The 16,014-nt window shown below is 44.0% G+C and overlaps 1 protein-coding gene across 5 annotated transcripts in view; it reads left to right on the top strand.

Moving 5' to 3' along the window:
• CMTR1 (cap methyltransferase 1) overlaps positions 1–15,993 on the top strand; it is a 30,599-nt gene extending 14,606 nt beyond the window's left edge. For 4 of the 5 annotated variants that reach the window (XM_080616192.1, XM_080616191.1, XM_080616194.1 and 1 more), the window contains exons 10-24: positions 1,119–1,237; positions 1,491–1,587; positions 2,830–2,962; positions 3,500–3,679; positions 4,087–4,143; positions 5,096–5,153; positions 5,830–5,898; positions 6,076–6,207; positions 6,707–6,829; positions 7,523–7,614; positions 8,240–8,308; positions 9,730–9,777; positions 10,333–10,445; positions 11,175–11,283; positions 13,017–15,993. In XM_080616192.1, coding sequence (XP_080472318.1) covers positions 1,119–1,237; positions 1,491–1,587; positions 2,830–2,962; positions 3,500–3,679; positions 4,087–4,143; positions 5,096–5,153; positions 5,830–5,898; positions 6,076–6,207; positions 6,707–6,829; positions 7,523–7,614; positions 8,240–8,308; positions 9,730–9,777; positions 10,333–10,445; positions 11,175–11,283; positions 13,017–13,149 — 1,532 coding nt within the window. In that variant the 3' untranslated portion in view covers positions 13,150–15,993. Of the gene's footprint in view, positions 1–1,118; positions 1,238–1,490; positions 1,588–2,829; positions 2,963–3,499; positions 3,680–4,086; positions 4,144–5,095; positions 5,154–5,829; positions 5,899–6,075; positions 6,208–6,706; positions 6,830–7,522; positions 7,615–8,239; positions 8,309–9,729; positions 9,778–10,332; positions 10,446–10,867; positions 11,137–11,174; positions 11,284–13,016 lie in introns of those variants that run through there. The other variant, XM_080616195.1, reaches the window with a different exon arrangement.
• The last annotated feature ends 21 nt before the right edge of the window (positions 15,994–16,014 follow it).

Below are 16,014 nucleotides of genomic sequence, written 5' to 3'. Positions count from 1 at the left end.
CATGGCAAGGGCAGCAAGGCAGATGAACACTTTGTTCTAACAGTTGCAGCATTTGGATCTTCATAACTCACTGCAAACTGGTGTTCTTATGGAGAGAAGGAGATGCCTTGGGAAATGAATAGCCCAATGACTTTGATGCATTTTCTTGATCTGTCTGTTACACTGTGAAGTCTAGTGAGATGTGTACAAACTCTCTTATAGTGATGGGAAGGAAGTAGACTACTGTGATACTTGTGAAGAATGGTCACATATTCTAGTGTCACTTCACTTACTGACAGGATGATTGACGAGGAATTTAGTAATCAGAGCATTATCACGCATCCTGAACTCCGCAGCTTTCTAGTCTTCCAGTTCAGTTAACAGAACTTTAGTTGCAGAAGATGTATAGGGACTAATACCAAATAGAAGTTCAAGCTTCTTCAGAGTTATCATTCTCAAGCTCTAGACTACACCTTAGACTAGCATTCTAAAACACCAAGCTGGAGGACAATGTATCTCTTTTTAGAAAGAGCCATATGGGAAAATTGCAAACACTCATGCACAAACCTTATTTCCTTTTATAAACTTGTTCAGAGGGTTATTTTGGCATTGCTTTTTTTAAATTCAGGATTACATTGTGTTTGGAAATAGAGTATTGTGCTTCTTTGGAATGATTTGAATACTTAGCAGAAGGTTGCTAATACATAATGTAAATAATTTGTGAAAACCTGTTATTAACAGTGAGCTGTGCAGTGAGGTTGGACCTTACATTTTTTTAGTAGGTTCAACTATGTGTTGTTCCTACTTGGATGTGAATATTATGTTGTTGTGTCCTCAGTTCTCATCTCGGGGAAGGGCAGCGAATGATGTGTCTTTTGCTGAGGCTAATGTACAACTCATCAGTTGAGCATGGCTGTTACACGGCTTTGTCTAGCCTGGACCACACAATCTGGATAATTTTCCTAAATTAACTGGCATCTTTGGTGGTGAACAAGGGAATGTATTAATGCTTATTTGCCTCTCAAGGTCTGTGTAATTGCTGACTAAATGTTAATTGCATACAATAGATCACCTGCACATACTGATCTTTTGTCAGAACTTGCAAACATGTTAGTAATTGTCTCCTCTTTTTCCCTTAGGAGAGGGAGGGATTGATGGAGATGGAGACATCACTCGCCCAGAGAACATTACAGCTTTCCGGAATTTTGTTTTGGACAATACTGATCAAAAGGGAGTGCATTTCTTAATGGCTGATGGGGTTGGTCCATTTCTTTTTCTTCTTGCTCTAATGAACAAAAATGTTACCTCAGTCTGCATATAGTAGGATATTTGACATGTGTCCGTAGTTACAATGTGAAATTCTTCAAGGCGTGTCATTAAAATTCCCGGTGGCAGTGGTTTTTGTCTTAAAGAAACAGAAATTATCTTGATTCTGTGATTTAGCTGCACAGAATCCTTTGGTTGACTGACAGATGTGTGGATATACTAATCACATACTGTGTGCTTTGCAGGGTTTCTCAGTGGAGGGCCAGGAGAATCTGCAAGAAATTCTGAGCAAACAGCTCATGCTTTGCCAGTTCCTTACAGCACTGTCCATTGTCCGGACAGGTATGTTTTATCCATTCACCTTCTTCCTCATTCTCAAAGGTGTAGGTGGAATTGTGGAAGGATATTAACATGCTATGAAGTCTGCTCTGCAGTGAGGCTTAGTTGCACAGAATTGAACGCATACATGATTGTCACAAAGCAAAGAGAACTGGGACAAATATCTCTGTCTATCTTGCTTTAATTACAAGCATGAGGTAAAATGCATTAGTTTAAAGCTCTGACAATATGTTATGTAGAACACTTGGGCTAAGGTCACTGGTGTGATAACTGGACAGTATATCTGAGTTTTATGACACTAGCTGGACCAACTGCTTCCTGAATACTCTAATAGTACTCTCTGGTTGGAACAAAGAGTAGTGTTTATTCAGTTCATCCCTGCCCCTGACTTGTGGTTTTTCTCCTTTAAATATGCCATCTACGTGATCAGAACAAGATGATGCCTCACGTTGTCTTATATATACCTTATTGTTGCCAAATGATGGACATGACAGCTCCATCTGGTTTTGATGATACCCTTCTGTTGAATTTAGTTAGCCTTTGGCACTGGTACAGGAGATAAAAATTATCATTTATTATTATTAAAATTATCATTAAATTATTATTTATCTTGTGCCCTATGTTTAGAAGTACCTAAGGTGATGATCTACTTGGCAGTAGTTTCAAATGTGATGTGGGAAAAGGAGCAACCTTCTTTAAGTGTTTCCTGTCTGGATAGATAATAGCTCTGTAAGACTGCTTTTTCCTTGGGGAAATTATGAATCTTGTTTGAAGGCAAGGGGCAACACAGACTCTTTTCTTTCTAGATGGCGAGTTATTCTGTTTAGAAAACATCTGTTAGTTTTCTTCTCCAGCCTGAGATTTCTTGTCGCACGTATTAGAGCTCAGGTTCCATTGAGACTTCTGCATAGCATGCTGCCATGCTGTAGGGTACAGTTTGGGCCTGGAAGGAGAAGATGGGGGCATGGAGAGAAGATTTGCTCATGAGAGAGCATGCATACTGATTTGATCCTGGTCAGGGAAATGCTTTTTGCTTTGCTGCAGAAATATGGGGAAGATGGTTCATGGAGCCCCACTGGCCCACGTCAGGGGTGTGGTTTAGTTGCTGTTTAATTGTACAAAAATAGTCTTACCAGTTCTGCAGAAGACAAGCTTATTGAGGTGCCTGATATCTCCTCATTCCCTTATTATCTGCTGGTATAGGTGTGCTTCTTCTGGTTTGTTTTTTTTTTTGTTTTTTCCCAGGAGGACATTTTGTCTGCAAAACCTTTGACCTCTTCACTCCATTCAGTGTGGGACTTATTTATCTGCTGTATTGCTGCTTTGAGCGAGTGTGCATCTTTAAACCTGTGACAAGCCGCCCTGCCAACTCTGAGAGGTGAGATTCTTGAGCATGAGGGACTATTAAAGAAACCCTGTCCTCTAAATATAGTGATAGATGGATTTGGGTAAGTCTAGTGGAGGCTCTGTGAGCTGCCTCAGTTGGCAGCTGTCTTGGAGGAGGAAACATTTCACATGCTTAGCAAATTATGATGTTTGACAAGGTAAAGAAGATACTGGCCAAATTACCTTTCTGGGGAGAAAGCAGTTGAACTGTTTTGCATGAAACAACTGTGGTTCCAGTCAAGCTAGCACATATTATATGTGTTATCATTGTACCTGTCAAGTTTAGCAGAATTGATTTACTATTTGAGCGAGATCTGTGGGGCTTTTCAATAGGGCTGAGTTTCCCAGTCTTTCCAGAGCATAGGAAATGTTTAATGACTTGTGATAGGTAAGATTGCACCTTCCTAGGGATACCCAGGAGGAAAAAATTCCTGTGATTTGGGAAACTGTCCTGATAATGGGAGTGTGGCTAGAAAGTTGGTTGTGCAGAAGATGTGAACCCACGTGATCTCTCTGCCTTGCTCTACAGGTACATGATATGCAAAGGCTTAAAGCTGGGAATTGACGATGTGCGGGACTATCTCTTCATGGTTAACATTAGACTCAACCAGCTGCGTAACTCGGATGTAGATGTGAACCTTGTTGTCCCATTGAATGTGATCAAAGGCGACCAGGATTTCTACGATTACATTGTCCAGTCCAATGAAAAGTGAGTGCCTGTGGGCAATGAGAGCTGCTGCCTGTAGGCAGGTTAATCAGTACGGCTTTCAGATGTAGCTTCTTGCAATCCTGGAGGTACTTGTTGATGATGCTACACTGCTCTGCTTTTGCCTCCTAGGAAGCTTAGCAGAGCAGAGGTACCTCGTGCAGAGAAAAATGCTATATATTGTTAGCGACTGGCCCTGGAGTACTGTCTAGCAAAGAAAGGAGGCTACTGCCTAGTTCTTCCCAGTGACCTTCCTGACATTTTGAATCATGTTGGCAATGATCCATCACTGTTCTAAGGATCAGACTGGTTTCCTCCTGTTGTCCCAACACTCTTCCTTGTTTTGAACAGTAGAACAGTCTTGGTGGCAGTTAACTCGCTTTCTGATTGGAACTTGTTCTCTCTTTCAGCCACTGCAAAGTTCAGATAAAGGCATTAGCGAAAATTCGTGCCTTTGTTCAAGACACGTGAGTATATTCCTCTGGCTTTTGGTGAAGACTGAATTAACCTGCTATAAATTAATTGCTTTGCCCTTCTTTAATGTGTTCTTGATTTGAGCTGTTACTTGGCTTGGCCTTTGGAGCCAAGGAAGTGAAGAGTGCTTTTGGGTAGCTCAGTTTGAGTTATTTGCAGAAGCATGTGGATGGCTGGAGGAGTCCTGAAAGTTGATGGTCTATTATCACCTTTGTTGAGTAGGCTTCCAAGCATTGCATGATTTTCTAATTACCATAAGTGGATCTGCTTCTCAGCAGGAATGTAAGCAGAGAAGTAACGTCCAGCTGGTATGTTCAATTCTACAGTAACCATCTGGATGTGGTTCATAGCTCTTCATTTTCCAGGGGCAATTCAAAGCATCTAAGTTACATACCTAGAATTACCTAAAACTGATGATGGGAATTCCTTATGTAAAACTAAAGCTGTTGCAATGCATAGCTGTTTCCCTGGCATAACTTTCCTGTTCAGGTGTCATTTAGAGATAATATGTAGTAGAAAGTTGAGTGAGTCTGGTAGTCAGGAGTCAATCCTAACATTGAAACTGTTTTATTTCTGTGGCTTTCAGCAGGCCTTCATTACTATTTGTGAGTTGTGCTTTGTACCCAGCTTTGGGAGATTAGCACAAGTTCATGCTAATGAATAACTTGTGAAAATCTTGATGCCCAGTGGTACTTCCATCAGATGGAGTGATAGCTGCTGACCAGTAGTGCAAGCCATGAAACAAAGCTGAACATGGGGATTGGAGGGGGGTGAAGGGTGGGAAAAGAAGACAGCATCCTCTTTTGTGTAACCGGTTGAGGAACAGTGCATGTTTGTCATTCCCAAGCCGAACACTGAAAGATGCATGTCTTATAGGGCTGGGATACGTAATGCTGCAAGAGTAGGGAAGTTTCACCATCTTAACAGTCTGCTGCCTTTATCTAGGACACTGATGGAGCCACGGCAGGCTGAAATCCGAAAGGAGTGTCTCCAGCTATGGGGGGTAAGCAAGCTGCCAAGCAGGGAAGTCGTGAAGGTGTCTTGCTGTGGTGAAACAAGAATGGAGCTGCAGTACAGATAGGACTTTATAGCCAGAGGTTTAGTATGTAGTCCTGTGGGAAAGTCAGAGAGGTTTAGTATGTTGTCTTGTGGGAAAGCCAGAGACCATTTCAAGCTGTTTATGTAAGCAAACAATGTTTCTGATTCATTATGTATGTGTATGCCTTAACTGAGGAGGCTTCTTTGCTGCAGTTCAGAATATTTCATCGCGCACAGAGTGAACTCAGCAGCTAGTTCCCAAGCAGCAGAGCTCTCCAAAAGGTCTTGTTGAGGAGTCTGCAGTTTCCTGAGCTTTTGACTGCAGTGGGGCCATAGATCTGGCAGGCAGTTTCACAGGCTAATTGTGTGACTTCAGTGAAACAGTATTTCACCAAAACATGCATAAAATCAAAGATTTAGTCTGAAACTTTCTGAATTTGCCTATTGTTTCCCAAGAGATCTGGTATGCCTACATTAAATTTGCAAAACACGTGAGACCTTTTATTTGACAAGTTACCTCCTTAGCAACTGGCATTCCAAGGAAAGGGATTCAGGGGCAGGATGTTCTGTCATGTATTGGAACCAGAAGGGTTCTTATGAATGTGTCAAAAACCCAATACTTGTCAATTATTTGTTTTCAGATTCCTGATCAGGCTCGTGTTGCGCCTTCATCTTCAGATCCAAAATCCAAGTTCTTTGAGCTGATCCAGGTGAGACTTTACCTGGAAGCTTGTTCCAAGTCCTTTCCTACAAACAGAACTTTCCCCATAGGAATGAACAGATGAAGAAGCTAGTTCTATGGATCATTGTTCTATGTAGAAGTTGCATTTACCTACTTGTTTTGATGTATTGTGTCTAATCTGCCTTTTCCATACTTTGCTTTTTAGGGAATGGACATCGATACCTTCAGCTACAAACCAACACCTCTGAATTCCAGTACACTGGAGAAAATTCGCCAAGTGTTAGATTACCGGTGTATGGTGTCTGGAAGTGAGCAGAAGTTCCTCTTGGGGCTAGGGGTAAGTGCTGAGAACAGTCTGGGAGTTTTGCTGGTTCATTTCAGTGCTGCTCTTCTGCCTTGCAGTTTCAAGCCCATCCTTTCCTGTCCTTAAAGGCCAGAAAGGATCCCCATCAGCAGTCCCTCAGACTAGTTATTTTATGCTTCTTTTTGTGACTGCACTGCTTTTCACACTAATTAACCCTGGTTTTGCAATTGCAGGCTACACAGAGACCTGTACACTTTCTAGTGTCTCTAATTATCTTCACTGTCCTTTTGAAGGTGTTCTATTTCTGGTTCTTTCTGTGGGTATGAAGTTACTAGCAGATTAGAATGAGTGTTTTTGTTCCTTTGCTGTAGAGATTAAGGTTCTTCCTTGAAAATTCTGACAAAGAAACTGCTTATGACAGCCTAGGACAAAAAGATTCTCTGAGGGCTGCTCTGCAGTTAGTCAGAGATCTCTCTTTCACCCCTGCCCTCATGAAGCTTTGGCTGAATCTGACTTTGCCTTCTACACACAGAAATCGCAGATCTACACTTGGGATGGTCGCCAGTCAGATCGCTGGACAAAGCTGGATTTGAAAACGGAGCTGCCACGAGATACCCTTCTCTCTGTGGAGATTGTTCATGAGCTGAAAGGAGAGGTAAGAGTCTATTCTCCTTTACCAAATGGCTTCAAACACAGTGAGCAGTTTCACCTATTCTCTGTAACATACTGCAGAATAAATGTTCCATCTGTGCCAGGTGCAAGGGTTTTTTTTGTATATGATTTTTAGAGAAACTCTTTTGGATTAAGTTCCTTCTTTCTGTCCAGTGCTAGAGATATGAACTCTTAACACTTTGGACCTGACATGCTACTATTGCCGTACATGCAGTAGCAGATGACATTGCCAACATGACGTAATGTGTTTATGGCTCTTTGAGTACATAATTGCTCAGTAGTGGTTGCAGTCTTTGCCTTGGGGAAAAGATTCTCACGGTGTATTCACAGCATAGGTCATTGCTGCCTAGGAGTTTGCCTGTCCTCTGGCATCTCAGATGAGGATGCTGCAGTGCACACTTGCTGTGGTACCTGATAGGGAACAGAGAGCTGGTGATGGCATCTGCGATCCTGCCCTCTCTCCCTCCTCTGAGACAGAACTGTGTAGTTGGGTTACAGCAGTTCTTGGAGGATGGTGTGTTACTGTACAATGGGTAGCAGAGAATTGTGTGCTTCTAGTATTGAGGAAAGGTGTTTTCTTGCTAGAAGAGAATGATGTTCTGTCAAAAAATAGGCTATAAATCAAAGCTAAAATAGCAAAAGTCTGATCAGTAAATTTCTCTATTGCCCTCTACAGGGGAAAGCCCAGAGAAAAATCAGTGCTATCCACATCCTTGATGTCTTGGTGCTGAATGGCAGCGATGTTCGAAAGCAGCATTTCAACCAGAGGTATGTAGGATCTGGGAGAAGCTTCTTTCTTGTATGTGAGTAGAAGTAACTGAGAAACACCGTTCACAGTAGAAGGAGAATGCTGAGTACAGGGAGGCAAGTGCATTCAGCTGAAACACTGCTATAAAGATGAACTGTGAATGAACCCTCTCTGAAGTTGAAGTATTTATAGCCTTTTCCAGCTGTACCTTCTCTGTGTATGAGGGCAGGTCTCGCTCCTTTCTTAGTCTGGGGTGAGTCAGGCTCAGACTGGGTAAACTGAGCATCCTGGGAATATGAATGAGCATAGCTGACAACTGGCTGAGGGAGAAGGAACAAGCCTCTGTTTCTTTCCTTGGGGACGTGCTGTCTCTACTAGTCCTGCTTTCCTGCTGATATACCAATGTGTTCAGCAGCATGTGGGCTTGCAGGGGGAGCTATGGAGACCCATTCCAAACGGATAATAGGCAGTATCACTTGGCACTGAGCTGGGAGAACAGGGTGAAAAAAAGTTGCTCAGTACCCATTAGGCTAGCAGTGGAGCATGTACTGAAGTGTCTAGTCAGTTATTCTGCTGAAACTGTTAGCTAGCTGCTGTGCCAAAGATCTTGCTAGATTTCTGGATTCTCCTTCTGTTTTCATTCAGGATTCAGCTGGCAGAGAAGTTTGTCAAAGCTGTGTCTAAACCTAGCCGGCCAGATATGAACCCTATCCGGTGAGTTGTGGACTCCTTTTCTCAGCCTGGTGTGCTTTGGTTTTGGTGTGTTGGAGGATGAAGATAAGGAACTGAAGGAAAGTTAAATTTCAAGCTGAAATTCACAGTTCTGTTATATTCAGTGGAAAGAGGATGAAAACCCTTAAAATATCTAAGATAAAGGTTGATAGTGGAGAAGTGTCCTCCTTTCACATATCAGATAGTCTTGTTTTCATCATAGGTGGATTGGCTGGTGCTAATTTTAAATATGTGTTGTAGTAGGTCTATCACCCAGTTAGCTTAATCATTGCAAAGACTTCTATGTCTTTGTCTGCCCTGAAGGGTCAGCAGCAGTACAGAAATACTGACTGCTAGTAGATAAATGAAGTGCTGACCAGTATTTACAGTCTCCAAATGCTTAGCCTGAGGAGAAGGCTTTCCTTGCAATCCCATGAAAGTTCCTGACAAAAAGCTTCTGCTTTGGTTGCTTCCTGACCTTCCATTTCATTAATTCTGCTACAGTGGAGCATAAGAGCATCATTGTGCTGGGTATCAGATAGTTACTGTGAATAAAACAGCTTCTGTTTCTGAAGCTAGAAATGCTGTTGTTACTGTGACAGAAGCTGGAGGAAGGGAAAGAAGATGTTCTTCTTGGTGGCTTAATGAATGATAACGAATGGGATCTCAGTGCAACTCAAGACACTTGCAGTAACAGGAGAAGCTCAAAATGTTGGGGAGGGCTGAAGGTGAAGTAAGGAGAGCTGTAGAAACGGGTTGTAGAGGGGTCCTTTCCTGCTCAAATTGTACTTTTTGACGCCTGATGCTTGTAGCAGCATGTAGGAAATAGGTGGTTAGGGTATCAGATCAGAGGCAGTGCTTTTGAAGCTTTTTGGTTGTCTTTTTGTGTCTCAGAACAACAAAACCAAAAGCAGTTTGACATAGTAAGAGTGATGGCTCCAAATAATCTTTACTGATTTTTTTTTTTTTTCCCCTATTTTGCGAAAAGCTGGTTTTACCTCAGGGTAAAACATGAGTTTGTGGCATCCCTGAGGACGCTGATGATGAGGATCAGGCAGTTCAGTTTTACTGCGAGGGTAGCATGCTGAGGCCAGAACCTGCCTGGGGCTGACCTTGGTGAATTTGCCTTGTGGGAAAACAAGAGCACCTGACTTTTGTTGTCATTCCTCTTCTGTATACCCAGCCTGAGGTGAAAATGCAGCGAGGAGGCTCATATGCTGCTTACGAGCATGCACTGCATGCACATGTCAGGTTTTCTCAAGCAGGAGAAGTAAGGCACTGGATTGATGAGAAGGGTGGACCTTAGTCATGCCTGACCACCTCATGCTGTACAAAATGAACTGTTCGGTGCTCCGTGTAGCTTGGACAGAAGAAGAGGACAATTGAAATACTTTAAAATCACATTATTTCTCTTTTCTCCCCAGAGTGAAGGAAGTTTACAGATTGGAGGAAATAGAGAAGATTTTTGTGAGGTAAGCGAGCAGCACAAGTGAGAAACTTGACAGCCCATTGAGGTTATCAGCCACCAGTGCACAGGAGTGTGAGGGATGTGTTGATCTGTTCTTGAGGGGTCCTGGAGAAAGAGCTGTTAAACTTCATGCAGCTGGTGGCTCAGAGCATCATCCTCCTGAGTTCTAATGCTGTAAATGTGGCCAGTGGCTTTAAACAGTAGGAGTATGAATGGCACTTGAGTTTGTGTGCAGAAGTATCCGTGGCTTGAAAGATGAAGAGTTCATACTTGAAATGGGAATGCCTTTTGGACTGAGTGTGGTAGATGGTCACTGATCCTTCACTGCAGCACTTAATTTGTTACGTGATCTAGACAGCTCTGGCTGGTTTCTCTAGCCATGTCGGGGGAGGCAAGAAACCGAGTTCTCCAGGATATAGTGATTTTGCCCTTTTAGGTGCAGTGCTGCCAGTTTTCACTGTGACCCTCTGGAGAGGCCATGCAGGTTGCATGTTGGGTGCAAGAGGACAGTAAAGGAAGAAACAGGGAATGTCTATCACTGCCTTCTCTCAACATTTAGGTTAGAGATGAAAGTCATCAAGAGTTCAAGGGGAATACCCCGGCTGTCCTACACTGGCCGAGACGACCGGCACTTTGTGCCCACAGGACTCTACATCGTACGGACTGTGAATGGTAGGAAGAGTGTCTCTGCTCTTATTTAACTTTTCTTTGTATCTTCAAGTAAAAAGTATTGACCAGGCTTGCTCCTGTTGTAACTGGGTAAAAAAATTAATGGGAGTATTCCAATGACTAGAGATTAACTGCATGTAATGAGGATTTGAATAAGAAGCTGTGGCTGCCCCATCCCTGGCAGTGTTCAAGGCCAGGTTGGACAGGGCTTGTAGCAGCCTGGTCTAGTGGAAGGCGTCCCTGCCCATAGCAAGGGGTTGGAACTGGATGATCTTTTAAGGTCCCTCCCAACCCAAGCCATTCTATGATTCTATGATAAAGGTTTGGGTATTTATATGATAGGTTTTTCTGTTGCATCTCAATTAACTATTGTTTTCTGTTGCATCTCAATTAGCTATTGTTTGGGTGATTTCATTTCTTTACAGGGCTGATGACTGTCATTTTTAATGAGATCATACTTTGTTCATCAAGAAGATACTTTCCAGAGTAGTACTACGTGGAAATACCCTATTTGGAATGTCAACTTTACATGCAGGGAGAAGGGAGTTTTCTCAGTGAATAGAGAACAGCTGGGAAGGCAGGTCTTCTTGGGGGAGGGAAGGAGAAAGGAGTAAGAAAAGAATCAGCTATTCTTACAGATTCCTCCTCCCTGCTTGCACTGTATGTGTATTGATACTGTGCTTCCCTCCCATCTTGCCATTTTCTATCTGATCCCTGTGACTCTTCTGCAAGATCCCTGGACAATGGCATACAGCAAAAACTCCAAGAAGAAATTCTTCTTCAACAAGATAACCAAGAACACAACATACAACCTCCCTTCTGAATCCATCGCACCCTTTCAGTGAGTACAGGCCAGAGCTGTGGCTATGGAAGAACAGATGTGTGTGTGTCTGGGTATTTGGAAGGGAGTTCTGCTCTGTTCTTGTAGTCATTTGCAGTGCAGACGCAGCTTAGACACCAGCAGGGTGTGCTGCAGGAGCTGGCACCTTCTCATACTTTTAGATGATTCTTGATCTGGATTCGTGGGGTTTGCAATTAATTGCTATGAATAACACACATCTCAACTTTGCTCCCCTGTCTGCAGCAGAGCGCAAGTTACTGAACCTCCCTGCACACAGGGAAATGGAAATTGAGCCCAGTAACTGTAATTTGCTGCATGTCTGTATTTTAAGATACTTGGTTGGAAGTTGATAATATGAGAGCAAATCCCACTTCATTTAGCCCAGGCTGTGCAATAAGCTGTAGACAGCTGGGAGCTGTTTAAAGAGAGTGTGGGGGAGAAAAGCAGTAGCTCCTTGGGAAAAGATGGAGTGGCTTGTCAGTGGACAGCCATTAACACTGTGGCTGCTGAACCCTATCTGTATCTGTTGAGTACTAGGCTAAGCCCATGTCGTTAAGTACAGCAAATTCTGAGTTTGTGATATTTCAGGGCTATTGGGTGAAGATGTTCTTCACCCCTTGTGCTCAGGTGGTCTCAAGAGATGCCCTCCACTACCAGTACCCAGGACTGTGCCTCTGAGCTTGATAGGAAAGAGGGTTCCTGACATTCTCACTTTGAATCTCCTTACTTACCTACAGCAGTGTTCTTAAGAATCCTTAAGCTTTCCTTAACCAGCTAAATTGAAGAACAGGCTTAAAAAGCAGAGGCACAGGATGCTTTTTCCATCCACTTGTCAGGATGGGCTTAGTGTTCTGCCTGTGCACTCTCAAATAGGTCAGCATGAACGGCTGAGGAGGTGGAGGGAGTGCTTGTGTGGGACTCCAGAAAGGATGTGTGGTGTTGTGCTTAGTGAGTACTAATGTGTCTATAATTAGCCACTGACATGTGCTTTTGTCCTAGTACTGCTTTGTTAGAACAGTGGCACTAAATAAGCTATGAATATTAAGTGTCAGTAGTTGTACAAAACTAAAGGCTGCTCTGCTGTCAGTAATTAGCAGCTCTGTTTTCATTATGGCTGGGACTGTGCTGATGCAGTGAGGGAGGGATGTGTGGGATGGATGGCATGAGAGATGGCATTGTAGGACCAGAACTGTCAGCAGCCAAGTGGAGCTGGTTATTTCACACGAGGGGAAGAAGGGGATGATCCTAGCTGGTTTTGTACAGTGTGAATTCCTATTCGTTTGCAAAGCTCCACAGGACAGCTACTGATTCTAGTAAGTTTGTGGTGAGTGATTAGATTGCTGCTGCTGGCAGGCTTTCTGAATTCTTCATTAAAGCCTCTCCATTGCCTGCAATGACAGTTTCTCTCAAAAACTTGGAGCTGGGGGAGGAGGAAGGTTTTTCCCTAATGACATGTCTCCTTCCAGCAAATACTGAACTAAATCTTGACTGAAGCTAGAATTAACGTTTGTTTCCATGGAAATCTCTTAGGCTTGGAAGTTGCCTTAAGGACTACGGAGTTTGTAAGGTGAATGAATGCACTGGTCTTTTTTTAAGGCAACCTTTAGGCAGAATATTTCTGCGTGCCTCCCATTGCTAGGGCAGTTGTCTCTCTAGTGCACTTTGTGGCCAGGATACAGTGTTTTCCTTCCTCTCCCCTGCCAAACTAATGTTGCTCTCCTCTCTGCCCACAGTGTCTGCCATTACAGCCGCCTCTTTTGGGAGTGGGGGGAAGGTGTCAAAGTGCACGACTCTCAGAAAAGGCAAGATCCAGAGAAGCTATCCAAGGAGGATGTCCTGTCTTTCATCCAAGCACACTTCCCCTAACTCTGCTCCCTTGAGGGGTGCAGGGGGGGCTGAGCTCAGCTTTGATTCTTCAGGGACTGATGAGACTGGGGATGTTCCACAACTTTTATCCTGGTCTTCTCCAGAGCTAATTTCCTGGAGGTGATCAAACCAGCAGGTTGTATGCAGAAGGCACAGAACAAGGTTCTACCCTGGCAGTGTCTATGAGCATGGCCCAGGTAGCGCCTGCTGCTGGAGTACCCATGGTGACTCCTGGAGCCATGGCCGAATGCCCTTTTGTCCTGACCTACTGCATGCATGAGGCCAAGGGGCTGGCAGTTTTGTTTGATCCTGTTCAAACATTCAGTGAGGCTTGTGGAGCGCTCTGTGTGTGCCAGAACTCTCCAGGCTCATGCTTCCCTGGCAGTGTGGGAAGGAGCAGAGATGTCTTGGTGGCAGAGCTGGGCAACAGCACACTGAAGGGGCCCTACATTGTTCCTGGCAGCTGTCTCCTTGGCCCATCAAAGGCCTACACTACCCAGTGGAGCATGTTAACTCACTGGTGAATGCTGGCTTTGGGATGCAAGTATGTATTCTTGCTGGTATCTCCAACATTTCTGCTTATCAAAGCACTTGGCTGCCCACTGGCAATTCCTATGTGATGGTGTCCTGTTGGACAAAGGCCAGTGCAGGTGATGAGTAGAGTTCCTGGCACAGATTTGATGTGCTCCGTGCCAAGGCTTTCTCAGACCTCTAGAAGCTGCTGTGACGAGGATTTCCCCTCTCCAGGTCAGTGACTGATCCTGAGCCAGCAGCGTGGGGTTAATTTGTGAACATGTCTACGCCTCATGCTTCCAAGACCAAGGTGCTTTAGTTCTTGGTACCCTACACTATTACCCAGGGAAGAAAGTGGATGCAGGAGGAAGACAAAGGAAGGTTGTGATGTTGGAGGTCTTTAGAGGGAGTGATGGCATTGTCTGACTTAGTTAAAAAAAACCCCAGGGCTTCCATGAAAAGAGATCTTGACTTCAACCATGTTGGTCAATCAGAAGAAATCCTGTCCCCTAACTGTGCTCACTGAAGGGTTACCTGACTTTCCTTTTTAAATGTCAAAGTGGGCTTTGAAACTCTTCATGTCTCATTCAGCCCTGAAATGGCATCTGGGGTGAAGGCACAGAGCTGTGAAACTGTCAGCATGGTATTTGTGTGTCAACAGTGCTCCATGTGCACTTTGGAGCTGGTTTCAAAGTTGTCTTCTGCTGCATGTTTTACCTTCACTTCTGGCTTCCATGGCACTGTTGCCAAGTCTTCCACATAAATCAAGAGATAACACAGTTGACTGCTTTTGGCCAAGCAGCAAAATTGCCCTCCCTATCCCCTTTTGGTTGCTTTTTTTGTTCTTGGCTTGTTTTTAAACACAGATTGACAGTAGGGAGGAAACTGATTTAGGAGTGAACTGTGCCTTAAAGAAAGCTATAGTTCTAGAATCTATAGCACTCATTTAGATTCTTGTTTCTTTCCACACCCATATGTATGATTTGAACAAGCTTTATGTAGCAAGACATGGAAGTTTTCACTTGAAGGTCCATGGGTGCCCTGCACCCCACCCAGAGAAGCCAGCATAAGGATGGTATGTTGAAGTCCTACCGCCACCCTCTAATGCTCAGCATCATGTGTTAGAGGTTTTGTGCTCATTCTCAGCATGCAGTTCCTACTTCCTTCCTTGTTATCCTACAAGTAGTCTGTGCTATCTGAGCTTGGAGCACTTCCATGTCTTCCCAAGCAAACTGTCTTCATATAACCATGTATTAATTCCCTACCGTTTAGTATAAATGAAAGTAACAGCTGCAACACCAGAGAAAATGATCTGCAGGTTTGATCACTGCAGAACTGCACCCTGGCTGAAGGAGCAGCACAGAAGCTGGCATAGCCTGTAAGTCAATGGAAGCTGGAGGAGGCAAAGCTTGGGAGGTAAGCTTACAAGCAGGTAGCCCTGAATACTGTGCAGCAGAGCTGTTCCGTTTCTTCTCAAGCTCTGGCCAAAGTGAAATGTGTCAGAGCACTTCTTTTCACACTGGTGATTACTAGTGCCCAGACACAGGTCTACCAAAGCAGCTGAGGGACTGCATGCTGTTAATGCAGCTCCCGAGTGTTGGTAAAACATGTATGAAAGAAACGGTGGCCCTTACCCCCAAAGAACAAGAGGTCTGTCACAGGCAGGTGTTTTTTGGCTAAGGCAAGGTAATTCCATAAGGGATGCAGAAGAATCTGTCCCAGTGGGCAGTAAAGAACCTCCAGCTGTGGTTTCTAGGCCTGTGTGCAGTTGGCTTTTTAAACCAACCAGTAATTTGAGTTTGGACACTTCTGACTGCCTTGAAGCTGTTCCAATACCAGAAAAGCATGCTGCTCCTTTTGCCAGGCTCCTTTCCTAGGTGTTGTGTCCTCCACTCAGGCCTTTGGTCTCCTGTGGGCTGGCAAGACAGGAGGGTGACCTAGGAAGCACACCAGGGTGAGTGTAGGCCTCTGAGGGTACATAAACCCCCATTAGCCTGCAGGCCAGCTCTTATGAACAGATACTTCCTGTGTACAGAGTTGCCTCCAGCCCCTCATCTGAATTTGCTTTTTAGTTTTATTTTTTAAGCACTGAACCGTGATTCTGAATCCCCCTTCAAGAAGGCAAGCATAAGCCACTACACTACTTGCTTCCCTGCTGCAGGGTAGATATCAAGGGATTATGTTGGGAAGGGGAGGTGAGGAAGGTCTTGCTGAAGAGAATGTTGATGTACATTAATTGCACAATGTATTGTCATTAGGCTATATACCATTTTGTGTTGACTCCTGCTTTTGTTGTCTCTGTTACCAATACAGCCCTTTTAGTTCACAACAGTGCTTGTCCACTTTGCTTCC

Source organism: Psittacula echo (genome assembly GCF_963264785.1).
Source record: "Psittacula echo genome assembly, chromosome: 4".
Classification (NCBI taxonomy): domain Eukaryota; kingdom Metazoa; phylum Chordata; class Aves; order Psittaciformes; family Psittacidae; genus Psittacula; species Psittacula echo.
Note: the sequence above shows the minus strand (reverse complement) of the source record. Positions and strands in the feature narration are given on the sequence as shown.